The sequence below is a fragment of the Aulonocara sp. 'chitande type north' Nkhata Bay genome, linkage group LG17 (genome assembly GCF_057382095.1).
Source record: "Aulonocara sp. 'chitande type north' Nkhata Bay isolate Kocher_YH1m ecotype deep benthic linkage group LG17, A_spYH_male_GT1.1, whole genome shotgun sequence".
Taxonomy (NCBI): domain Eukaryota; kingdom Metazoa; phylum Chordata; class Actinopteri; order Cichliformes; family Cichlidae; genus Aulonocara; species Aulonocara sp. 'chitande type north' Nkhata Bay.
This window is the reverse complement of record NC_141360.1, coordinates 32,041,248-32,068,387: the sequence shown is the minus strand read 5'-3', so window position 1 is coordinate 32,068,387 and position 27,140 is coordinate 32,041,248. Positions and strand designations below refer to the sequence as shown.

The 27,140-nt window shown below is 40.8% G+C and overlaps 1 protein-coding gene across 16 annotated transcripts in view; it reads right to left on the bottom strand.

Moving 5' to 3' along the window:
• LOC147310381 (ELKS/Rab6-interacting/CAST family member 1-like) overlaps window positions 1-24,229 on the bottom strand; it is a 151,707-nt gene extending 127,478 nt beyond the window's left edge. For 15 of the 16 annotated variants that reach the window (XR_015125809.1, XR_015125810.1, XR_015125812.1 and 12 more), the window contains exons 1-4: window positions 23,979-24,229; window positions 13,891-14,724; window positions 12,241-12,318; window positions 11,880-12,035 (exon numbers count right to left, since the gene is read on the bottom strand). Coding sequence is in view for 11 of the 16 variants with exons in the window: in XM_086269781.1 (XP_086125907.1) it covers window positions 11,880-12,035; window positions 12,241-12,318; window positions 13,891-14,403 (747 nt within the window). In the remaining 5 variants the exon portion in view is untranslated. The remainder of the gene's footprint in view (window positions 1-11,879; window positions 12,036-12,240; window positions 12,319-13,890; window positions 14,725-23,978) is intronic. The other variant, XM_086269782.1, reaches the window with a different exon arrangement.
• Window positions 24,230-27,140: the final 2,911 nt, after the last annotated feature.

Sequence of the window (27,140 nt, the reverse complement as noted above, 5' to 3'; positions counted from 1 at the left end):
TGGCAAAACCTACTATGCAGGCGAATACGAGTATAAATGCGCGTGAGTCGTGGGTGACATTATTATTTGGGCACAACATGACCAAAACCATGATTTATGTGAGGTTTACCAATAGCATGTGTAGAAGGGTAGCAGCTGAGCCATCCACTGAAATCAGCTAGCACTGAGTTGAGATGATCTTCTGGGATTGCAACTGAGCTTGACCTGATGTCATGCTTGAACAAACGCTACGCTCGATTTAATCTGGTTAAAGCCCTGGCTTCATTATAACCTCTTCAATCATCCGATTTTGCTGTATTGATATTTCCAGATCACAGAAATTGCCTTTATAGTTCAATGTTACCATAACAAATAGAGCTGAAACCAAAAGTAACCAAATAATAAATGGCCTGTATTTGTATAGCGCTTTACTTAGTCCCTATGGACCCCAAAGTTTTACACTACATTCAGTCATTTACCCGTTCACACACACATTCACACACTGGTAATAGCAAGCTACATTGTAGCCACAGCTGCCCTGGGACGCACTGACAGAGGCGAGGCTGCCGGACACTGGCGCCACCAGACCCTCTCACCACCACCAGTAGACAATGGGTGAAGTGTCTTGCCCAAGGATACAACGACAAAAATTGTCGGAGCCGGGGCTCGAACCGGCAACCTTCCGATTACAAGATAAACTGCCAACTCTTGAGCCACAATCGCCCCATAAGCTAATTATAGGAGGAAGAAATTTCATCGGCTTATCAACAAGTAATTCTGTTTTTATTTCTAACCAAACAGAATTACCCATTGTACTCAGCTGACTGACTGAATCAGCGAACAGAAAAAGAGACACCGGAGATTACAGGGCTGAAGGGCTGCAGGTGGGACTCCTGGACAAAATCTTTACAGAGTAAATCTGTCTTCAAGCTCTGCTTTTTCTCTTTGACTCTTTCCATAATTCCGTAATTTCTCCTCTTCTTCTGTTTTATCTGCCCCCCCATCTCAGAGAGCTACATGTGGTTAAGACTCAGGTGTCTAGTTTATTGAGAAATATTTATCAAGGGCCAGTAATGACAGGAAAGTAGTACAGTGCAACTATTTCTATAGCATCTTATTTTACTTTTTATTCATGCACATGTATTTCCCTTCATTTTTCCACATCCCGACATTCTTTTTCATCACCTACTTTTAAGTCCGGTCTTTCTTTCTCTCCGGTCACATCGACACCCATCAGTCTTTCTCTACATTTCATCTGCAATCTTAAGCCCAATTTGTCTGTGCTATTCATCTCTCCTTTCACCACTCACCCCCCTGCTTCCACGCTGATCTATCCTCCATTCTCGTGATTTCCTCCCTCTGACTCGCTACATTTTATACATCTTTACTCAATCCACTCTTCCTGATCTATTCTTCACTATCCACCCCCGTCTTTTTTTAAATCTACGGCAGCATACAGATTGCCAGGCGAAGCATTTTCACAGCCAGCTGGCACAGAAACTCTTACTGGAAACATTTTTCTTTTCTGTGCAGTGAATGGAAATCTAACACAGGAAACAATTGACGACGTCAGATTCTATTGGATTTGAACTCATTTGAGCTTATGAGGACAATCTTAGTGCCAGCTCGGCGTAATGAAATTAAAACTTAAATCTAGGTGTAATAACATTAAGTGCTGAGGAATGATTACAACATAAGTTTTGAATCAGTCAGCACAGAAGCTAAAGTCCAAAGGATTTCTCTTAGTTTGATGTTTTACCTTTAATTCAAACTGTGCCTTGTTCTCTATTTAGTGATCTCTCAATTCATAAATGTATTTTATTGATGATTCAGAAAAACATTTCCACCGCAGTGAGGGAAGAGACCTCGGCTCTGGTGGCACCATCCATTTACACATTAACCTGAAGGCCTGATTTACTGCCATGTTCATGAAGTGGAAAATACACTCAAGTGCCAGTTTGTGTTTCTATCTATCCAACTTTGCTGCTCAGGGCAAAAGAGAAAAGGAAAAATGACAGAAGAAACACGAAAGAAAGACTATCTTCTCTGTTTCTCCTCTGTGTTTATCTCCTCTATTCCTCCACCTGAAGGGAAAATGTCACCCAGGTGTGTCGGGAACTGTGCACAACTGCCTGTTTGAATTACCCTCTTACTTATCCAGCCTCATTCACACTTTCACAGATTCATTTCTCCAAAAATAAACAGAAAACAGCACCTATGGCTTCAAGTTAGACCAATATGCAGTACATGCAATGCGTAGACAACTTTAAATGAATTGAAGGAAGAGGAATGCCAACAAATTCATATATTATGATGGGAGAAAAACACTTTCTGCCTCTCTACAGTGACACTCACACACACTCACACACACACACACACACACACACACACACACACACACACAGAGTTTTATTTCCCATCAGCACCTTAACTATGAAGCTAAATAACTGAAAAGAATGAAAACAGTGCAGCAGTACAAAAGCGATTGGCAGCCAAAACAAAAGGACACGCATGGGTGAGCGTGCATGCACACTCCCACAATCCCACAAACATCACAACACTGACATGTGCCTTCCAATTCTTTAAAATCCACAAATTTTTGCATGCAAGTAGAGACATATGCACAAAATAAAAATAGTAAGTACAGAGTACGTAGACGTTCTCTGCAAGATATGCACCTGCAAGTCTGTGTCTATGTGCGTGATTTGTATACACGCTTAACCCATATGCAAATACAAATACACAACAATACACATTTTGTGCCTCCGCAGACACACAAATACAGACACACACACACATGTGCACACAAAAGCCCAATTGTACTGACGTGCACATAAGCCTGCCAACAAGGACACAGATTCCCTCATGGTACTCTCTTTCACATCCAGCAAACAAACACAACAAAAGATGCATACATTCAAATGACAATGCACACAAACACACCCCGCATAAATATAGAGAGCACAGCACATACATCAGAATCAGAATCAGAATCAGAATACTTTATTGATCCCTGGGGGAAATTATTTTTTGTTACAGTGCTCCATTTTAAACCAACATTAAGACAAGACAGACAATACGCTAACTAAGAATAGTACAATATATACATATATATACATACATACATACATAAGTCACTTATAAATAAATATTTGGAAAAGAAACATGTGTAGTTGTAGCAGCAAACAGTGTGTTAAGTGGATGCGTTGTACAGGGAGATGGCCACAGGCAGGAATGATTTCCTGTGTCGTTCAGTGGTGCTTTTCGGTAATCTCAGTCTCTCACTGAACGAGCTCCTGTGACTGACCAACATGTCATGGAGTGGGTGGGAGGTGTTATCCAACATTGTCTTTATCTTGGACAGCATCCGCCTCTCCGACACCACCTTGAGGGAGTCCAGCTCCATCCCCACAACATTGCTGGCCTTACGGATCAGTTTATTAAGTCTGTTGGCATCTGCGACCCTCAGCCTGCTCCCCCAGCATGCAACAGCATAGAGGATCGCACTGGCCACCACAGACTCATAGAAAATCCTCAGCATTTTCTGGCAGATGTTGAAGGACCTCACTGACCCCCTGGATTGAAACAGGCGTCAAGTGTTTCCTGGTCTTCCTGAAGTCCACGATCAGTTCCTTGGTCTTTGCCACGTTGAGCTGCAGATGATTCTGCTCACACCACGTGACAAAGGAGTCGACCACAGCCCGGTACTCTGTCTCATCATCCCTGCTGATGCATCCAACCACCGCAGAGTCATCAGAAAACTTCTGAAGATGGCAGGTCTGCATCACATGCATGCACACATTTACATAATCACAACCACTCCTGACACATGCATGAGGCTGCTATCAGAAAACAAGCAGGTCGAAAACTCCTATTTCATACAGACACACTGTCGCTCTCTCTCTCTGAGTGTCTTTCACACACATTCTCACACATGTTGCTTCTGACGTCACATGACTCGCCGCGAGTACAGTACATGACAGATTGCATCTAGCAGCTCCAGAAATGGGCAGACAGAGCGGTCATTGTTCAGACGGGGTGATTCAACGCTGGGACAAACTGCGTAGAACAGGCAGTAAGACTCCTATACTTAAAATGAGGAAAACCTGTTAACAATTACAACGTGTAGCACAACCTGCATATCGCATTACACTTTAATCTGATTATTTAGGTTGGATTGCAGACCAAATAGCAGCATGCTCTGGTTTTTTTTACTTCTTCTGTCGTGCACGGATTTATTTTTGGGAGAGAACACCAACAAATGGAAACTATGATGCTGAGTTGCTGGACGCCATAAATACTAACTGCTATTGTGAGTGTGTGAAGTCACATATTTTTTAAAGGAAACTGAAGGAAGCGTGACGGAGAGAGGAGATACAAAAAGATAAAACTGCTTTGTTTATGAAACAAATTAACAAAGAGAGGGAAAGGATGGGGAGAAAGTAGGGAAAGTGATGCTTCCCTTGTGCGTTCCAAACATTCCTTCATCATTTTTTTTCCCCCACCCTCCCCTCCTCCTGCACGAAACATTGTACTTACCTACTGTGATCAAAGGGGTGGAACAAATCGGGTGAGCGCACTCAAACACGCACACTCAAACACATTTTAGAAAGTGAAGCAAGGCCGTGCACTAAACGTGAGAAGTAAGACAGACAACACTGAACAGAGTGGACGTGTGTATGCAGATCAATAGATTTGTGAGACTATGGTGTGTCTATTCTTTTCCACGGGTGAAGAGTGAGGAGTCCCATACTAGGAGTGAAATGGTGAGGCTATCGAAGAAGAGATGGAGAGGGAGTCGGCAATAAGCAGGCGGAGGAATAACTTGATAACAAGTAGAAGAAAATTAAACAATATAAAGCAAATGAGAGTACAGCAGGAGAATAATAATCTAAACCTCAGCATGGACATGACACAAAATGTGTCATGTCAGTGTGTGTGTGTGTGTGTGAATGGGTGGATGACTGGATATGTAAAGCGCTTTGGGGTCCTTAGGGACTAGTAAAGCGCTATATAAATACAGGCCATTTACAAAAGCCTCTCATTTGATTCAACTGAGAACCTGGCAAATTTCCTGTATTTGCCCAAATTATTTGTTTTTGTTTTCATCTGAAAGACACATAAAACCTCTGTGAGTTTGTCAGAGCTCTGGAGCGACTAGGGATTGGTGTTGAGAACCCGTACTAAATTGGTACCTGTACCAGAACCAAGGTACAGATAGAAGCCAGGACAAACAAAGTTTTATCCCTCCTATAACATCGTTGACTTCCGGTTTTAGGCGAGTTTGTTTAACATTGCTGTGTGTTTCTCAATCGCTAGACAGGAAAACAGTCTTTGAAAGATTTACCTCATTACAGGAGAGTCATGCTGGTTTAAGCACTTTTTGCTGAGTAGCCATTGCTAGCTTAGCCACAGGTGCTAGGCATAATAGCAGGGTTTATGCTTAAGAACACAGGATAAGCATTTTGTTCTGGTATTGAACTGACTACCAAGAATCGTGTATTTCTACTGTTATTGGCATCTCGACAGCCCTAGTACCAAGAGCATCGGTATTCATATTATACTAATAAAATCCTAACTTCAACAATCTTTAAGAATGCCACACTAAACGAACCCCTTTAAGTCCATCATCACACAAAAAGCCTCAGTGAAGACTATTAAAAAGATTTTTGCTTATTTTTTTGTATTTTTGCTCTATTTTTTTCCAATCATAAGTCAATTTAATTTAAGAAAGCAGTAAAAATACTCATCGAATTAAATGAGATGTGAAGTTTTGCATGATTTAAGACTAAATAAAGTACACATGTTCAAAATATATATGTTCAAGCTATATTATTAATTGGATCTTGCCTCTATACATATGAGATCAAGGCTGCCTGTCTTCCTGGCTTTTACAATGAGACACTGAATGTACTTGTGAGGAAAGGAAAGACACAAGGAAGTCCGGAGAGAAAAAAAGAGGAAAAGATAAAGAAAGAAACTGGTGGAACAGAGGTAAAGATAGTAGGCTGAGCATGTAGGAGGAGGTGAATAAGTAAGGAGGAAAGGAGGGAAAGGAAAGACAGAGGGTGGAGAAGAGATGAGCATTCCTCAGCAGGGGCGTGAGCCACTGTGCATGTGTGTGCGTGCGTCTCCGAACTCACATATCCCAAAATTACTGGGAGGTAACTTAATTTGATTTCTAACGCGAAGATGATGGCGAAGACAGAGAGCGGCAGGAGGGAGGGTGGAAAGAGAATGTGAAAGCTGACTTAGCATGTGATGACAGAAATAGAAGAGAAGGAGAATGACTAAGAGGGGAGAAAAATGGGAGTGGGAGGAAAACAAAAAGCCAGAAAACACTGAAAGAATTAGACAGAAAAAGAGAAAGTGGCAGGACGGCGAGAGCAGGCAGTGAAACGGATTGTGTTAAATGGGTGTGATTTATCTGGAGGAAAGAATGGGAATGAAAGTGAAAGGAGAGGGGGGGTGAGCGTACAGAACATATTTTCCAATAAGAGAGATCATGCCTTGGCATGTGCATTCACTCACTGTTATGGCACAGCACAGTCACACACATGCACACGCACAAAGCAGTGTGTGCATGTGTGTGTGTGTGTGAAGGCAGCTGAGGATTAGTGTATGGCTGGCAGCTGGCCAGGTACATGATAGATTAATCAACTTATCATGTGCTCCTTTGTTTGATCTATTCTCACACACTGAACCACTTTGAATTAATGCGGACACGCAAAACACACATCTGAACTCAGCATATCAGGAGCCACGCAGACACCGCGCATGTTCCAACACCTGTGAAACTGGCTGCAATTTCTCTTACACTGATTTAATATTTGGTGATGTAATTTCACAACCTGAAATCCTTTCCCACTTTTTTTCCGCATTTAAACATCAAAGCCTGTCACACACACACACACAAACACACACGCATGCAGAGATCAGAGCAGGTGTTAAATTGCCAATGTGACAAACTAGTACATGGGCCAGTGACATGGTTGTATCAGCAAAAGTGGATGACACGATCAGTTCAGGTTTATGTGTAAAATGTTATAGGAACTGGTGACACCACTCTGACAGAAATGTGACATCATCTGTTAGCTCGCCAATCAAGCATAAAGCCTTGTCTTCACATTAAGTACGGCTGCAACAATCTTTAGAAGCTTTAGGTGTCTGCTGCCACCACCAAATCCTGGAATGACTCATTTACACTTAAAAACATCATAAGACACCGTTTAACTCCACCTAGACATACCATCACCTTCTTCCAACAAATACAACCCCAATTCCAAAACATTGGATTCTACATAAAATGTAAACAAACAACAGAATGCAACAATTTATAAATCTCATAACCCCTTAATCTGTTAATAATTGAACACAAAAACATATATAACCTGGAAAATGTACCATTATAAGGAACAAATAAGATCATCTTGAAGCAACGTTATTGAAGCAGCACATCTCAAAAAGTTCGTAACAGTCTGCAAACATCTGAAAACTGAGGAGACCAGGGGCCCGTTCTTCGTACCTCGCTAAGTAAGTTAGCTGGATTTGATTGTTGACGATTTCGCGTGATCCTGGATCGTTCGGTTCCCCGAAGCTCATCCGGGACTTGCTGTCGTAGCAACAGAGCCGTAAGCGTAAACCTGCTCGGGAGCAGGTTTACTTTATGTAAACAGGATTAGATCGCGGCCACGCAGGTATGTCCGCTTCATTTATACGAAAGCAACAGCAATATTCCACCACTGTTTCACCATAAATAAATAACATCAATGTAACTAAAGATAATGCAGCACCTGATCCTTTTATTGATGTCACACAGATACATACAGGTCATTTCCTAAAAAAGGGAAATGTACTATTAACATTCTATTACATGTATGTGATTATTACAGATGTAATTCATATTTCAGAGTAGTAATTGTAAATTACTTCGTGTAATCAAGATGGGAGACCACGGCTATAAAAGCGAAGGTGGATTTGGGAAGCCTGTCGCAGCCATGTCCTGTCCGTTTACGCGAGCAGCCCATTGCGGAAGGTGCAAGATTGATAAGGAGAGTTTTCAGAATTCAGCATATATTGCGGGATAGACAGGATCCTTTAGCTCAGCGCGACAGTGTGCTCATTGAGAGATATTGATTTTCCCGTGAGGGTATTATTCACTTAACCAACTTGTTGACGAGGGGGTGCAGGACCACCACCTGTCTTCTTCTGCTCTGCCCTTTTCTTGGTTGCTGTTATGAACAAACAAACAGAGTATTCCAGGGTCTCTTTCCAAGAGACGACAAGCAATATAAGTGATAAATGTTACCATTCTGTAGAATATTCTTATATTTCACTTTTACTTGTTCCCATGTTCTAGTGGGTCCTGTTGTGGCTCTAATGTGAAAGGGGATATAATATAACATATTATAATATAATATAATGTAATATAATATTGGATAATATAGTGTGATATGAAATTACTTACGAGTTTAATTTGTCAGCAACTTTCTGCCAGCCCTCTCTCCTTGCTTTAGCAGCCTTTGCAGTGTTCCCTTGCGTTCTGATTAAACTCTGAAACTCCTGAAATCCCTCACTCAAGAGTTCTTGCTCTGCTGCCGAAAAATACCGAACGCGCTCCTTCGACATTTTCGCCGACCAATCAAAGGGTTGCCGATCAATGTTTCTACTATCGATGCGTAGCCCCTGTTACGACACCCAGTGATCTCACATTACTTCATCCAGCTGTACTAATCGTCAACAGCAGGTGTGTTCGGAGAACCGGATTAGCGAGCTCACGGTTAGCGCGATGATTTGGTCTTGGATGTGTCATTTGATCTTGGATGTAGTAAGCGACGTACGAAGAATGGGCTCCAGGTGCTGGACAGAGTTGCTGGACATTTGGGAATGTTGTCCTATTCTTGATTCTAGCTGCTCAACAGTCCTTCGTCTTCTTTAACCTGTGTTTCGTTTCATGATAGGCCAAATGTTTTCAGCTGGTGAAAGGTCTGGGATGAATGCAGGCCAGTTCAGCACTCGGACTCTTCTACTACAAAGCCATATCGTTGTATTGGATACAGTACGCAGTTTAGCGTTGTCTTACTGAAATTTGCAAGGATTTCAGTTAAAAGACATCATCTGGATGGCACATGTTGCTCTAAAATGTGTATATTCTCTTCAGCACCCATAGTCCCCCATACCATTAGAGAAACGAGTGCTATAACGCTGACAACATTCAAATCTATTTCCAATTGTCTAATGACCTGCCAGCTTCATTGAATCGTTTGTCTGACTGCTTGAAAGAGGTTACAGAGCAGCTGTCAGCCCTTTCTCTCATTTTAAATGAGAAGAAAACTGAGATTATGGTGTTTGATAGTCACACTCCACGAGACCAGCTAGCTGCCCGATTTGGTCCCTTTGCTGGCTTTCTTACAGATACTGTAAGTAATCTAAGTGTTTGTCTGGATAGTTCATTTAAGCTGGATAAACAGGTTTCCTCAGTGGTTAAATCTGGCTTCTTCCAATTGCGCCAAATTTCAAAGGTCAAACACTTAATATCTGATCTTGAAAAAGTGATACAGGCCTTTGTGAATTCCAGATTCGATTATTGTAACTCGCTCTACTCTGGACTCCAACTTGCTCACCTCCAAAGATTACAGCTCGTTCAGAATACTGCAGCTCGTCTCCTAACCGGAACTAGAAAGTTTGTCTCTATTACTCCAGTGCTCTCTGACTTACATTGGCTGCCTATTACATTTCGTATTGATTTTAAAGTTCTGTTGCTTACTTTCAAATGCCTAAACAACCTTGCCTCTGACTATCTCACCGACCTCCTCAGTCTCTATACTCCCAGCCGTTCTTTACGATCTTCCGGTCAGTTACTTCTGGCCCAGCCCAGGCACTGCCTGAAGACTAGGAGTGATCGTGCTTTTGCCTCTATAGCACCAAACCTCTGGAATAGTCTTCCTGCTACCATTTGTGCCTCTGACTCCATTCAATCCTTGAAAAGCTTGAAAACTTGGCTTTTCCAACTAATTCTCACCGCTCATTAATTGCTGTATCGCTACTCATTTCTCTGGATAATCATGATCTCTCCCTATCTCTACTTACTAATGCTGTTTGTTTGTGTTCTCTACTTTCTCTATTTTACCTTGTTTTAATGACTTACTGTTTAGTGTAATCATTTACTGTTATTTTTACTGTGAAGCACTTTGGTGTACCCCCTGGCTTTAAACGTGATATATAAATAAAATTGTATCGTATAAGAAGCCAGATGGTGTCGCTCCTTTTTACCTCATAGGATGCAATGTCCATTTTTTCCTAAATGTATTTCACATTTTTATTTGTCTGACTACTTTGCCTCAGTCCATTTTAAATGAGCTTTGACCCAGAGAGCAGTGTTTCCGTCACATCCACACTTGGCTGCTACTTTGTTTGCATGACCTATATTTGTAGATGGCACGGTGAACTATGTTCACTTACGGTGATTTCTAAAAGTCTTCCTGACCCTGTGCAGTGGTCTCCCCATCAGAATCATGGCTGTTATTTCATCCAGTGCTATCTGAGGGCCTGAATGCCACAGGCATACAAAATTAAGTATTGTCCTCCGTCCCTGCGCACAGAGATTTCTCTAGATTTTCAATTATTCATAGTCGTGGCAATTCTAAGATGAGGAACATTATTCTGAAATTACAGATGCATTTTATTCCAGATAATTGCATTCTATCTATTGCCATTTAACATAATTAGTTTCAAAATGTTCTTACCGCTGCTTCTTTTGCCATATATTTTTTTGTTCCATTGCTCATATCTTTGACACATGTTGCTCCCATCGAATTAAAATCAGCTGACAGCTTCTGTTATAAGATTTGAAAATCATTGCATTCTGTTTTTATTTTTTATTTACATATTTTTCTTTTTTTTACACTGGGCTTGGACATGCAAGTCTATAAATGCACTGAATTGGACAAGAGTATCAAGATAAATAAACAACAAAAGAAAAAAAAATCAATTTTGCATTATTTGTCCTATTTATTTTCACTACTCTGTTTTCAGTTCAGTTTAGAGTCATTGCTTAGCGTCGTCATTTATGCTTGTGCTAGTTTCTCCTTTCCCTTTGAGTTCACCTCCTCTTCCTGTGGAGTAAAGCCGACAGAGATAGGTAAAGTAAAAATATTAAGTGAGTTGACAACAACACATTGTGTTCCCTTAAGTGCAACAAACGCTTCCAAAGCTTAAGAAAGTGAGAGAGCGAGAAAGGGAGAAGGCAACAAGGGAAACTGCGTCTTCGTATCTTCTCAGTTAGTCACGTTGTGAAGTACCTCTAAACTGCTGGCCCTTTGCTGCTAGCATCTTCCATGCTGTGTTACTTAGTGTGAGTGACTGCAAGTGCACATGTCTGCGTGTCATCACTTGTGTAATATTTCAGCCTGCTGCATCGCTTTCTTATCCAGATGGCTTCAGCAACAACAGACAGCTGGGAGTCCCCAACCAAGCAGCCTATTTCATCTGTTTACTCATCTTTGCTGATGCCTTGCAGCAGCAAGACAAATCCACCAGAACAGTCCAGAAAAATTATCAGGATATCATTTCTTTAGCATTTTTGCATTTAAAAAATGGGGCTAAATTGAGAGGAAGAGCTATGCCAGAGCTAGTTGAGGCTAAAAGCTGTCTAAAGCAACAGCTATAAAGACTTTCTACAAATCCAGGATGAGCTGAAATGATGGGGGAAATAACTGAAGTCTAAACAGGATATTAAAGTTGACATACTGCTCTGTCCATGTCTTAATTTGTTCTTCAGCTGAGCAGTGAGCTAAGACAGTTCAGGGATATAAACAATGAATCACTGTATTAGATTTTGCAACACAGAAACACACAGAGACATAAACAAGCACACACAGACGCACACATCATTTCCCTACCTGTGTCTCTTCCTGTACGACTCTGTACTGTTCCTTCCAGACAGCCATCTTTGTGGCCTCATCCTTCCTCAGCGCTCTCTCTTTCTTCAGCTCTGGACTCCAGAACGTCTTAATGGAGTTCATAGAAGAACTCAACTTGGACTCTTTGGCCTCTAGCTGTTGGAATACAAAATCAAGCACAGTGACTTCATGTTAATAAATGTGTTTATTTGTTTGCATAAGTAAATTCTCCTTATAGCTATAATCTTACAACAGCAATTCCCACAGGAGGTCACAATGAAACAAACAGAAGATATCATATGTTGCATTATAAATGAATTTATCTTCATAGCCGTGGGTGTACGAGTACAAGTGTTCTTACGTCTCTGCGCAGCAGTTCGTTCTCCCTCAGCACTTCTCTCAACTGAGTCTGAAGGTCTGACATTGCACCTTCTCTCACCTGAGAACACACACACACACACACACACACAAACAGTATTAGTCCACTATGTTTTTCACCATTAATGTTAAAAGTTTCTGCTCATCCGTATCATTTTCATTTTTTCTGTTTGAAGCTGCCACTGCTCGCAGTTTGTGAAGTGATCTTGGACGACAACACTGAACATGAAGCACTCTGTGCAAAAGCAACAGCTGACGCTGAAATTCCACACAAATCTGAAAAAACAAACATGCGCAGCCATTTGGGAGAGTTACTGCCTTTAAAGTCTAACAAGGCAAATAATTAATCGCTAGAAGATCAGAACAGGGTATTCGAGATATACACCCATCAGCCCCTTCATTAGGTGCATGTGTTTAACTGCTTGTATATCTAATCAGCCAATCATATGGCAGCGACTTTGCATTTAGGTATGTGGGCATGCTTTGTATCAATGGTTCAGGATGATGGTGATGGTGTAATAGTATGGAACATATGCGTGTGAAATGCAGAATAGAAAACCCTGTAACAGTAATTACAGCTGAAGAGATAAATTTTATTTTTGCTGCTTTTTTAAAGAAATAAGAAACAAGTGGAGGAGGCGAGCTAACTCTTCAGAGATGAGCTAGCAGGTTATGACTAATAGTGCAGAGGGAGTAGGACGGCAGACCTTAGTCTATTTAAACACACTGTGTGAATGCCCACACTTTTGTTGTTTCATTTGGTGTAGGGCGGACTTAAGAGGAAAAATTAACCATTCAACTCAAAAATCCCACATGCTGCATCTAGACCACGGGTGTTAAACATGAGGCACAGGGCCATAATTGATCAGCCTAAAACTCCAAAGTGCCCAACTGGATTGCTTTGGAAAATGCTTTTGAAGAAGCGCATAAATTTTAGACTTTTTAACTGTATTTTCATTAGTTTTACAGCTTTTCTTACTGATACGGACCTTCCTCATGGCACTTCATACTACACCAAAGTAAATAAGTAACAGATAAACAATTAAATGACAGGAGGGTCCTGTTTATTCACTATTTACTAATGAAATCCATGATTACTGCAGTAGGATAGCAAAAAAAAAAGAGGGCATTCTATCAATTAACAAAAATTATCCATTTTATAATTGCAGGACAGTCAGCACAGTGAGTTAGCACAACTTTTTCTATAATTTTACAATTTAAGCTCAAAGCAGCATTTCTTTTCTATGCAGAAAAACTGACATTTATTGCTGAAATTTCTTTTTGATATTAAAATTTTTCTATACTTCTTTACTCTGACAGAAAAAGGAGTCTAACTGGTCAGTTAAGACCAAAGTGGTCCCATGTGGCTCATGATGTAAAATGAGTTTGAGATTTATCACCGACACTTCTCTCTTTTTTAATGCTTGTTTCAGATTTCTGTATTTTGCTTAAATTGAGAGAAAAGTGAATTTTGACATCTCAAAACCAAAAAGCTGAACTAGAAAAATCACCATTGGGTATTTACATAATACAGCACCTTTTGAAAATGTTTTCCCTTCTACCACACTTTAGGTATGTCATATATGCTATATACAAATTTCTGTCCTGAAAATAAGAAAATTCAGCACTTTACCTGTCTCATAGAGTGAGGCACAGTAGCCGCCTGTGGAGACTGGTTTTGCATTTCCCCACCAAACGCTATTGCATCACTGGGTACAAGCGCTCCACTTCCACCTCCTCCTCCTCCTCCTCCTCCAGAGTTTATATTAGGACTACTCCCCATTACAGCCGCTCTGACCCCATAGGGGACCCTGGCCCCAGCCCTCCCCAGGGTCATGGTGCTTTTGGGCAGCGAGGGATTCAACCCACTGCTCAGACTCCCAACGCCGACCGGGTCTTCAGCTGTGTCAGTGAAGTACATGGCACCAGTTGCATAGGCAGCATTAATAGACTGAATATTCTCCATGGATAAGGTTTTACCAGTGCCTGTAAGTCCTCCAGTGGAGCTGCTGCTGCTGTTTCGCCGGTGTCCTAAACGTGGGGAGCGAGACAGGCGTGGGGAGCGACCGGGACTCCCAGATGCTGACCCGTTCCCATTGGATCCAACAACATCCAGCTTTGAGACGGAACGGGAACTGCCGTACATGGTGACAGGAAGAGTGGCGTGCACTACAGAGATGTGTGTGATCGAACAAGTAAATCAACTTAATCAAAGAAAAACATGCTCAAAATTAAAAAAAAAAAAAAAAAGTTAGATGGATGTCCCCCACAAAAAGAAAATCAGTCAGTCTTCAACTTGGGCTCTTTTTGACTTGAAATATGTCATAGTGGTGATGCAGCTGTGATCAAGGCCTTTTCAACACCCTTGCTGTAATCCATGGGCTTTGTTAGAAAGTAGGAATCAATAGGGCATCCCTCTGGATAAAGCAAGCGAGGCAGTCAACAAGGGCTTGGATGATGGGATCACCTAAAAAGAAAAGAGATGAAGAGACTTGATTACTGGACAAAGACAAGCTGCACTTAAGGCACAAAGGAATACGATTTTTACTAGGCTGTGGTTTGGTTCAGCACAGTAGCTGGGTAATCACATCTCTGAGTGTAGCTAGCAAATACAAAAGCGATCTGATGTGAAATAAATTGCACAACATTTGCCGGTCATAGCAAAGGTTTCGTTACTTGTTTTTATTTTGAATGACTTTTTTTTATGTTAATCTGCTAACAAGACAAAATGTGACTGAAAATGCCTCTTGAGTTTCTAGATGGAAGCTTGACTATTTCAGACAGTCATTGCTGCAGCATTTGCACTGCAGCAGTGGCCACAAAACTGTGTCCACAAAGACACTTAAGGCACACTTAGCAGCCAGGCGTAAAGCTGCCACAGATGTCAGCATAAATTAACAGCAGGTTAAAGGACGACCTTACTGGCAAGAGTATTACACTGAGCTACAGTATATGCACACTCACAGCAAAAAAAATTAAGGCTGATTTCTTTTTCTACAAAGGCTGCTTTGTCTCTCCACCACCCGTTATGCCTTGTTCTTAATCACACCGTGCACCATATCAAACACTGTGTCCTAGAGCTGTGCAGCATCAGATAACATTCAATCAGCTGACTTCATATTTGGAACAAGCTTTGCTTTGCCTCTGTTCATTTCAGTCAGTTACATTTTTTTTGTTTGTTTGCTTGTTTGTTTCATTTAATTCAATTTAATTATGCAATAAGATGCCAAGAAAAAAATCGTGTTTAAAAAAGATGATGAATAAATTTCCAGCAGTCTGTATTTCTATTAAAGCCTCAATAAAGAGATCAGTTACAGTGGTAATTGTGCGTGCGAGTGTGTGTTGGATAAAAAATAACTTACTAAAATTGATCAGTCAGTCACATCAAACAGTTCTTTTAAATTTTTTTATTGTGGTGCTAAAAATGAAACACGCCATCCTGGCTGCACTCGCCTGTGTAATCAATTTAAAGGAGTAATCCCAAATATTTTGAACATGATTTATGAGCCTGGGCTCACATGTTTGTGATAAATGTCTTTCAGGTTTCTGAAATTTCAAACTTCCTTTCATGAAGGCTATAAGCTTCCAGGGTTTCAAAACTGTATGTAGTATGTGAAACCCACTAATTATGAATCGAGTGGACTAAGTTACAGACTGAGCACCAATGTCTAGGGGTGGAAAATGGTAAAAGTGAGTAAATGCAGACTCTTGTGTTAAAATTCCCAACTTAACAGCATGTTCACAGCTTCTATAAGTTTGTTTCACTACAAAAGAGCCCTCGAATATGTTTTTTGGCGATGTTGGTGACGATCCTAGAAACAGCGGCGAATCTACAACACTGTGGCTGATGAAAAGAGAAAAAAATGTGAGATCCGAAGATGAAAAAAAGAAAAGAATTAAGGTGTTGCAATCGCCCAAAAAGCAACTGAAACGCTGTTTCTGGTGTAAAGAACGGGCCGAAATTCCTCCACAACAGAGAATGATGAAGTCATGCAGAAAACGATTACTTCAAGTTACTGTTCCTAAAGGTTATTCCACAAGCTACTGAATCATGGAGTGGATTTTTCACAGGACTCTGCAGAGACCTGTGAAAACTTTCTCTTTCACACCATCCAACAAATCAGTGCTTCAGTCTGGAGGATGTTTCCATATCTTATTAGTCTTTTATTTAGAGCGACTTAGTTATTTTCCTGTGCTGACACCCATCTTTAGTATACAGAGTATATTTCAAACTCTAAAACAATTTGGTCTGTATACTCGTCGGTATAGAATTTCAGAATTTCTCATTGTTTGGCTACTCTTTAAGCCAGTGATGTTATCTTCAGGTCAGTGGACCCAATGGACACCCACACTGGTCATCCGATCCATATCTCTTACAAGAAGTGCAGCTTCAGATACAGTCAGCGCACACAAGAATGGAAACTTGTTTTTCTTGCGCCTTGCCTTTTCACTATTAAACAATAATACTTACAGAAAATGCAGAAATATTTACCCTCTACTTACATATAGCTGTTTTATCTTGAAGCTGATGTTTATCTGCAAGGTCATATCTAAATTGTTGCATTTACTTTGGGGCATCAATTCAAAATAAAAAGAATAATGTTAGCAATAAAAGTTAGATGTAAACAAAAAAAAGTCCATTCCTTAGTTTTATTATTTAATTAGTTTCCCTGAGTATGTGAGTTGTGCAGCCCCTCAGTCAAACAATCTGAATTTCCCTTCACCCGAGCCTGGCTTTAAACAGGCGTATACTCCCCAGTGATGCTCTGCTAGGCACAGATCTTTGGTCAGGGAAACGTTACTGACAGCCAGTCAGTTACAGCCACACACACTCATACACTCTGAAACAAAAACAGGGACCATCTGCTCTATCCCCCCACGGGCCAAAAACACACACCTGGATAGAAACAGGCCAAAGACCTCCCTCTAGCACAGGCACACACCCACGCATGCACACACTGGCATACAGTATGGACATGCACATTCACACAGATCAAAACTGAGTAAAATGAATATATACGGAGAGCTGAATCCATCCATACAGAAAAAAATCCAAATAGAAACATTTCAAGTTTCCGCAGTGAGTGATCGTGTCATTAAAAACACAGATACATCTAACGCTTGATTTGAACATGAGTCTGTGGAGATGGAGACAGAAAGGGTGGATTGGGGGCTTTCTTCCTCCTTCCCTAAAGATCTGATGACCTGTAGATAATCCAAGTGTTCACGTCCCAATTCTTGCTTTAATAGAAAAATCTACAGAGTCAAAGTCTTTTTTAGGTTTTATTTAAGCATTTGTGGGCACATACAAGGCTGATTTTCAAATTGCTATGACTGACAAACTACATTGGGCACTGAGTGGTTGTGGCAATAAGATATTGGACAAGAGGCAGGGTACACAACGTACAGTCAGAATCTATCACACACACAGACTCTCTTTACTTTTATTTCCTTGAGGACCTCATGGAAAACACAGCACTGCCTGTGTTGTGTTTTCTGATGTTCAAGTCTGAGGGTCACATGAATAAACCACCAGTGTATCTCACAGGTTGAGGCTTGTGTTGGTTTGATAGCCAGAGCCAGAGGTCCAAAAATACACAACAAAAACACCACCAACAACTCACACAAACCCACCTATGATGCAGCTGGTATCATGAGATCAAATGAGCACTAGCATATGACTCTCCAAGACCCATCTGTCAAGAGGCTTGCCCTTCCTCACGCCATTTCTCACAAATGTAAAAAGGGCAATATTGCTCAGCCTTAAGAAACATCTATTAAACAATGCTACACTGAAAGTTCAATAAGGTTCTTCTTGACCTTGGAAACAGTAAAACTACACCTAAGGTCTATTCACTGGCTTAAATCAGATCAGAGCTTTTCCGTCTTTCAGTATTCATCAGCAGCTGGAGTTTGCTGCACTTGAAGACACTGGGAAAATCAGTGTGAACGATTAAACAGTAAATTTATTTTTATTTTTTTGCCTTATTCGATTAGAAATATTGTTTGAGCAGTTTTCAGTATTGGTGCTGATGTAGCTCTCTGTGGTGCTCTGCTAAAGCCACAATGTCTTTTGAAAATCCAGAGAATTCTAGAACAATGACACGCAACACGGGAAACATTTTAGCTTATTATGCTGTTCTACTGACACATCCATATAACTGAGGTTCACGGCCATTTCAACTGGAGCTGCTGTTTAAGTTGGAACTTTGACACACTGATCGCTAATGTTGTGCACTGTGCTCAAGTGTAATAGAAGTAAGGCTTGTGGGGGGGGGAAGCTTTCTGAACATTATTTTTTTGGGAAAAACTGATAAACCTTTTAGAAACTTTTACTGGATCTGACTATACTATACCTTTACCAGTGATCACTGAAATAAGGTGACTGATTCTGTCTGTTCATTAGATACGGGCATCAAAGATGGCTGCAAGTTGCAACACTTGCTTTGTTAATGTTTTCTTGAACCTCTAAAATACCCAACTAAACTACCAAGGATTGGTAACATAATATCAACGAATCAGAAGGTGCAAGAAGAGACAGTCTCTAAGAACTCCCACTCTTGGAACTTCCAGTTTCACTTTTCTTTTTTCTTTTTCTTTTTTTGATAGAAGAAGTTTGATGTAACTATGCACCTTTCATCTATTGTTTGGAGCATGCCATGTCATAAATTTTCAACTGTCCAATCAACATGGATTACCAGGATGTCTTATGGGCAAGCTTCTTTGTGAGAAAAGGTTATTATTATTCCATACATATCATCAGTAATGTTTTTGTGACTATTAAAACTGATCATTTTGTCTATAACAGGTCTAAAAAAAAACTATTTTGACAATTTAGCTGTTATGTGAGTGCCCTTTAAGTGAATTATAGACAATCTGAGTACAATGGGATTAAGGCTTCAGTCACGCAGGTCTAAACACCAGTTAGCGACTTCCTAGCAATCTGTGTATTCCCCAGCTAATGCGGTTGTAAATGTGGTTGTGATTCATTTCATTTCTTTATTTATTTCACACATGGTTCAACAGTGTTTCAGCAGGACGTAGAGAAGTTGCGACAGAAAGTACAAGAAGTTTGTGCAAGTGTGTGTGTATGAACGGGACTATCTGCTCGACGGTCTTTGTTGATACGCACATTATGCAAACTACCTACGAGAAGCTGGGGACATTTCTGCTCGAAATCCACCGTGCAGCTGCTCACTTTTGTTTTAGCGTCAAGAGCCTGCGCCGCCACTGAGATATCTGTTTCTGTAAAGAAAACGTGTCCTCCACCTTCTGGAAATATTGGACAACAGAGCCTATAGAAGCATCATAAAAACTACATCTAAAATGAGTCTAGGTTTGACATTGAAAAGACGTCCACAATGAGCGCATTTGGATTATAAATAACCCGTACTTAGAGTTCCTACGGACATCAACACTAGACGTTCATTAGACGTAGAAAAAAAGAAACAAAACAACCCCTTCAGTGGACCAAAATTGTACATCCAAAAAAGATGTCTTCCATACACGATACTACGAATGAGTATGGCAATTTGATAGCAACCAAAGCAGCTCCCGGTGACCACTTGCCAACCAGTGACCTTGGTTGTCAGGAGCTCACTGAGAGATTTTCAGGCCTTTAACAAAAATGGAAAGGCTCCCCAAAGATTTGCTCTGACCTGATAATCCGGTAACAATTTCGTGCACCCTTAGATGCTGAAACTATAACAATCATAGAAGTATTTATGGTTGAACGGCAAGCACTTAAATTTTGAGTGTAGACATCCATTATGTACATTGAGAGTGGAAAAACCCCAGTTATTTTTGTATTACAAAATAACCACAGATCAATGTGTAAGTCAAAATCTAATCCCAGACAAATAAATAACTTTTGGGCATTTTCAGTAAAAAAAAAAAAAAAAGAAGCTTTCTATACAATAACAGTATAACTACACTTCACTAAAGTTAACTTGTTAGGAGACAACAAGATATGTAGGACCTACAGAACAATGTTATACTTCATATCAAAATTTTACTTTTCCCTAGCTAATAAATACATATCCAATCCTCACTATTTCTGGCTGTTTTACACCAGTTTCTGATGGAAACAGAAGGGTTTTTAGATGCTAAAGGCTCCAGGGTATTTACCATATAATTACTAGCATTGCTGTCTAGCAGTTAGTGACTGGTAAGTAGTGTTGAGCTGGGTTTTTAGAGATTTTATGCTAATAAACAGCTCCCTGCTGCAGCTGAAAACAGTGCTATGAGTGGATAAAAATGTATGCTGTAAAATCAAAACTACCTATAATGTGATACAAAGCTCTGCAGCTCAGCTGATTATCTTAAACACATAGAAGCAGTCATGTAATCTTCAGCCAAGATAAAAAAAGACTATTGATTATAGTAGTTTTAATTAGCTCTAATGATGCAGATACAAATGCAGAGTTTGTGATAGGACCAGGCAGACATCCTAGATGGCTCAAACAGAAAATCTGGTCGAGAAAGAAGGCTTTTTTGATTTTGTTACCTAATATGAGCGGCAGATGGTGCTTGGTTAGAATACCTAGACTTGAATGTCTTGTTTTCTCTCATCACACTCATTCCTATAATGCCTCCTTTCCCTCTCTGACTCTCCCTTGTCTCCCTGATGCTTTCGCTTCCTCTCACTGCCTCTCTCTTTTACCATCAGCATTCCTGAAGGTGTTCAGCATGTTCTATTTATGTGGCAACCACACATCCGTCCGTCACACCGCACAGTGCGACACAAAAACACACACACCACTCAACCTATACTTAGCCGGCTGGTATTTCAGTGTGGGAGACAATTTTGACAAAGTTCGACTCCCGCCTGAGGACTGGGGCTCATAAAAACACATTATGTTCATGTTGAATATTACTATTTCTCCATTACTCTCTGTTCCTGTCAGGCTCGTTGTGATTTGATGTGGCTGGAAAGGACTCACTGGTGCTGTCCGGGGTTACACATCACACTGAAAGTCATCTCGACAGCCCCGCTGAAGGGGAGAGACGTACTCGTTTCCGAACGCAAGATTTAAAGAGATGCCGGCTGTTCACTAGGGTTTTTTTAAACCTGCAACAGGATTACTCCTTTGAAAAGCCGACTGCTCTTTTTCAAGAGTAGTTACGTTTGCGCACATTTTGACTCACATTTTGATTTATCCAACATTTATCCAACCTTTGTGGCTTAGTGGTTACTCTCATTTTTAAGCTACAAGTGCTGTAATGACACTATAGCTCTAATTTATCCATCCATACATACATTTTCTGCTGCTTATCTGGGTCCATCCAGGTTATGACAGTGCCAGTCTATGCACACCAGAGGGTCTTCCCTCTGGTGTGCATCACAGTTGAACAAACTTGAAACACCTTACCAAGAAGGCACCTAGGACTCACGCAAGTCAGACTAAAAGCTTTTTTTAAATGGTTTGCAGGTAAGGGTTAACCCTAACCCTAACCCAGGTGAAGGATAATAGCTTTTATCTTTCACACAAGTCCATTTTCTATTTGAGCAGCTTGATAGATTTAGGCCAAAGGTCACTCCCAGTATTGTTGCTCACTACATCACAATGTATTTAAGATTACTGGGGTTCATTTATGACAACTGTGCACTTCATAGCTAATCCCATGATGCTGTTTGTATTTAAGCAATGCATTATTAGGGATATCTGACTTGATGCCACAAAAAGAAACCATCATCCATACTGATTAATGCATTTAAACATATTTTTAACACCTGTAACACTTTTCTGTGTGATTTTAGTAAAAAAAAAAAAAAGCCCACCTTTATCACTTCAGACAGTCTATTTAGGATCAGCTATAGATTATTTTCTGAAATGCCTTGAAAGAGGCCTTTATGTAAACAGTGAATTCAGTGTTAGGCAGTAGATATCTTGGCATGATACAGATATAAAATTTGCAACTTTGGTCCGTGCCACTGGTCCTATTTGTAACACATATAATATGGCTTAGTCACTGGAAAGCCCAAAACTGATAAGGGACAGATACAATCAGCTCCAGGCTATTGTGTACCACAGGAAATTAATCTAAGATGCGGGCTGGGCAAACATACATGCATACATGCACTATAACTCGTACACAAGCACACACATCCACATCATGCACAAAAAATATACACTGATGTCATACGGACGCAGCAACACACCGCGCTTATCTAATCTTGGCTTCTGCCTACATAACAAATATGGAAAATGTACTGTTGAGACAATTAACGCAAGCCAGGGAAGAACAAAACTAATTTGGGAGTGTGTAATGGAAGAGAAAGTGAGCGTGCAACTCCCCCAGGCTCTCCTTTAAAGAAGAATGTGATCATCAGCTTGCCAGGCTAAACAAGAGTAAAAGCGAGAGGAGAGGGTGACCCATCTTCCCATCTAGGAACAGCCTCACCCTGCCAGAGTGATTAAAAAAACAAACAAACCACCAAAGATTATACGGTCTTAAGGTAAAAGCAAAGTCTGTGATAAGAAGAGCTGCTTTCTGTGTCACATGCTGGTGTTGCTGCAAAGCCTCAGGCCCTCAAGACAAACCCTTTTTTTTTACCTTTGATGTAGGGAGACCGAGACACTGTTAAGGGGTGTGGAAATTGTTCAGTCGGTGTCAAAAGTTTGCAGCCAGGCCATGCTAAGCTAAAAGAAAACATATTAGTATTGCTACTAAACCTAACTCTAAGAAGGGAGTGCTAGAATGACATCAAGGCCTCGTCAGACTAAGGTGTGTGGAGCCTGGGCTTTTAAAAATGTCCAGTGTTTACAATAAACTCAATGGAAGGAAGCAGCTCAGTTCCCTGAGTGGATGTTCCCGGAGGAGGGGCGGTGCAAAGAAATGGAGCTGTGAGCGTCCCCCACTCCCCACCACCACCCACCGTCCTGTCTTTATCAACACGATCATATCAAATCTATGTTTTTGCTAAAGTTTGCAAAGACGCTGTTGTCACTGGTTTTGCAAAATCAGTGCGTGCAATCTGTCAGCTGACAAAGAGCTGAAGCATCCTGTTGGAAATATTGCAACACAACTAAAAAAAAAGTCTCCACGGGATTATTATGGGGAAGAGACGAAACACTAACTCAAGCGATCGACTTCCTACACTTCAAGTGCCCCAGGGCGTATCAGCGATACCACATGAGATAAACCCGAGACAGTAATGTCAGTAAATGGGCGCTGTGATGTTACAGAAATATTATAGCCACATAGCGTGGATTTGAGAAGGGCTGTCAGCTTCATCTGCCGCCTGCAACACGCCGAGCAGACTGATAATCGCATTTGGAGGTACAATACAAGACGTAGTGTTGTAAGTCTACAGGCTGCACAGCTACAACTGCTTTACTGAACAATAAAAAAGCGGGGGGGGGGGAGCTCACACTGTCGTTGTACCACAATGACAGTCAAGCACGCACGGAGAGCCCCATCACAGCTGACCCAAAACTGCTGCCGCCTCTGCTGCTGCTTCGCTTAAAGGAGACCATCAAATATTAATTATTTAATTATGTTAGTGCCCGTGTTCCTGTTATTTCTCAAATCCAAACAAACACACACACGCAGAGAGACACCACACATGTGGGGTTGACCCAATAAGTGGCCAATATGACTACAACACACACACACACAACAAATAAACACAGAGATACACAAAGGCCTGTGTTATAAAGCATGCATGTGTGTACATACGCACACACTCAAGAGTGGCAAGGAACTTCCAGTACTCACTGCGGCTGTGTTAACGTCCCTGCCCTCGGTTGTGAAATAAGAAAAGAGAAGGGGGAAAAAAAGGCCAGTCACATACACTCTTCAGTTATTCTGCTGCTGTCAGGGGTTAAAGTGGCGTGTGGTGGCGGACGGTGAAACGCTCTGTCTCGGGCTGTGTTCCCGTTTCCTCTCCGTCTCTTGTCTATCTCCTCTATCTTTCCCTCTTTTCCGTCTTTGCCAGCTCTACCACTGGTGGCTTCCCCACCGCTTTGCTCGGGCGCTCCCGTGACGTCACGACGGTGGAGCGCGCGCCTCCGACACGTACCCCGCCCCCTCCCCTTTCCACCTCTCCATCCCGCTCTCCCTCCCTCTCCCTCGTGCACGTCAAACCATCCTCATTAAAAGTCGCAATGACAAAACACCTCATGATTATTATCCATTTATCACGTGGTGATGTGTCACTTTTTTTTTTTTAAATCGCTGCTTTTTCATTTAAATATACCTGAGAATACTATATTTCCCGAATTTGCCGACAAATAGAAATTGGGTTTGATCCTATGAACCTATTGTGGTTTCCTTTAGTTCTGTCATCCATACACTGCTGTGCAAAAGTCTTGAGCCACCCCTCGTTTCTATATATTCTGTTTCCAAGGAGCCAGACTTATTGTTTTTATTATTTCTTAAAGAGTGGCCTTGAGCAATAGTACTCCAGGCTTCTGAAGGTCAAAGTTTTTCTTTGGACATTGGCTCCATTTTCACTCATTTTTAGTCCAATCCCTTTACCTAATCATAGTCACAGGAATTTTGTTTTCTTTTCCTTTCTTTTTTAGACCTAATAAGGTCAGTGGTAAGCATAAAAACATAAAAAAGCCACCTAACTCAAGGGACGAACCAGTGGTATGTCTACCACTTGTTTAGCTTGCATAAAATTTATTTATTTATTTTTGTGCCAACAAGGCTAGTCCCAAAAAGCTATTACCCAAAAATTTGAGATCCTTAAAAAAATCAAGCAAACTGTGTGGCAGACAAAAGAAGTTTCAGGCCTAATAAAAATTCTACAGCAGATTTCTCCTTAAGAAATATTAAAAAAGGGAAAAACAAGGAGAAAAGGATGAGGTATGCCAAAATACACAAGAAATGGACTGAAAATTACGGGATGATGAATCCAAACTTAAATTTTTTGGTTCAAATTGTAATCAACAAATACAGAGGAGGTAACGAGAGAAGTGCAACAGTGAGTGTCTACAGCAACCTGTAAACGACCTACTATCATGGACTGGGACACTTTTCAGCCAGCAGTGGTGTGGATCTCCCCGGGCCAAAGCTCGTTTAAAAGGATGATGGTAGGAGGGTGAAATGTCAGCTTGCACTTTTGGAAAGACACCATCAGTGATGAAACCTAAACCACATACTGCATCTATTTTGTGATAGATGGTTGAATAGTTCACGCTAGAAGAGTTTGGGTGCTGAGCTGGCCTGCCTGTAGGACACATTTGACATATCATGAAACAAAACATTAAAAAAATATGACAAAGAAGGACTGCTGAGCATTTAGAATCATATATCAGACAACAATGGGACAACGGTGCTCTCCCAACAGTCCAGCAGCTGATCTCTCAGATTTTCCCAGATGTTTAAAGACTGTTGTAAAATAAAGGGGGGATGCTGCATAGTGGTAAACATGTCCCTGTCCAAACCTTTTGGAAATGTGTTTCTCCCAAAAATATTCCCCTGATTCATGTTTTCATGATGCTGGTGGAAAGTGCGGTCTAACACGTTAGTCCAGAATCTCATATAAGTGTTCAACTGGAGTGAGATCTGATGACTGTGAAGGCCGTAGCGCATGAGTCATATCATAATCATCCTCAACAAATCAGCAGTGTTAATTTACACTCACTCTTCTCTCGATGGCCGCAAACCATGCCAACAGAGCCACCAGATCCTGTTGTTGTAGTGGTCAAGGGTTCAGGCTTGTCCTTTAATTTATCTTCTGTCCATGTGAACTTACTTACTCTTAAAAAACAGTAAAGCAAAATTTTATATGTTATTTGTCCGTACAGGTGTTTAATGTGACTTAAAAATAAATGTGGTATGATTAGTTAACTACCTAATACACTGACTCAAGGTGATCACCTGTTCTTTTGTTGACAGAACAAATAGCCCCTCTGACTTGTAAAACACAAATGTAACTAATGTTATTAGATGCTGCCCTGTATTGATGTTCTTTTCTGCAGGTAAAAAAAACATCCCAAAACATAAATAATCTATATTAAGATGAGAAAAAAAGCTCGGCCATTAAAAGGACGGCACAAGGATTTATCTGAAGGAAGGCAATACCAGTAAAGTTAACCTTTATCCTATCAGTCACAGAGGATTTATAAAGTAAACCTTTGGCTATGTGATTTTCTTCCTCCACACTAATGGATCTTTATTGATTTTATCAGATGATGGATTTGAGGATGAGTACTATTTTAACTTGAATGTGAGAAGGCCATTTGGATGAAAACCTTAGTTCCTTTAGATCAGTAATAGCCAGATTCATCATAAAAGTCTACAGTATTTTTATGTTTTAACAAAATTGTCATGGTCCTGGGTCGAGCGACCCAGTGTTTGAGTTTATGTATCTTTTGTATTTATTTGTGCCTTAGCTTAGTTCACCTAGTTAATTTCTAGATTACTGTGTAGTCCTGTTTCTTAGTTATGTCATCTCCCCTGTACTAAGTTTCCCTGGTTCATGCGTCATGTCTGTGTGGTTATGTTTGGTTCCTTGTCTAGTCTGTTATGTGTGTTAGGCCTGTTAAGTTGTGTTGTCGTGTCTAAGTCTGCATGTTTCCTGTTTTATTTTGAAAAGGGTCTTGTGTTCTTTGTTCATGTGGTTAGTTTTACTCTTGCCTGTGCATCATTATGTTTATCCTAGTCAGCTGTTTCCTCATGTGTCTCCACTTCCCCTGATCACCTCATGTGTGTATTTAAGTCCTCTGTTTTCTGAATGTCATTGTCGGGGCGTCTGTTATCCCCACCATAGTCATAGAACTTCATAGTATTTGTTTCTTAGTGTTATTTAGTTTGCTTAGGGTTCCTTGTTTAACCCCTGCAATCATCCAAATAAAGGATCGCTTTCTGTTTAAACCTGCAACACCTCGTCCACATCTGCTTTTGGGTCCTGTTTCAAAAAACACACCG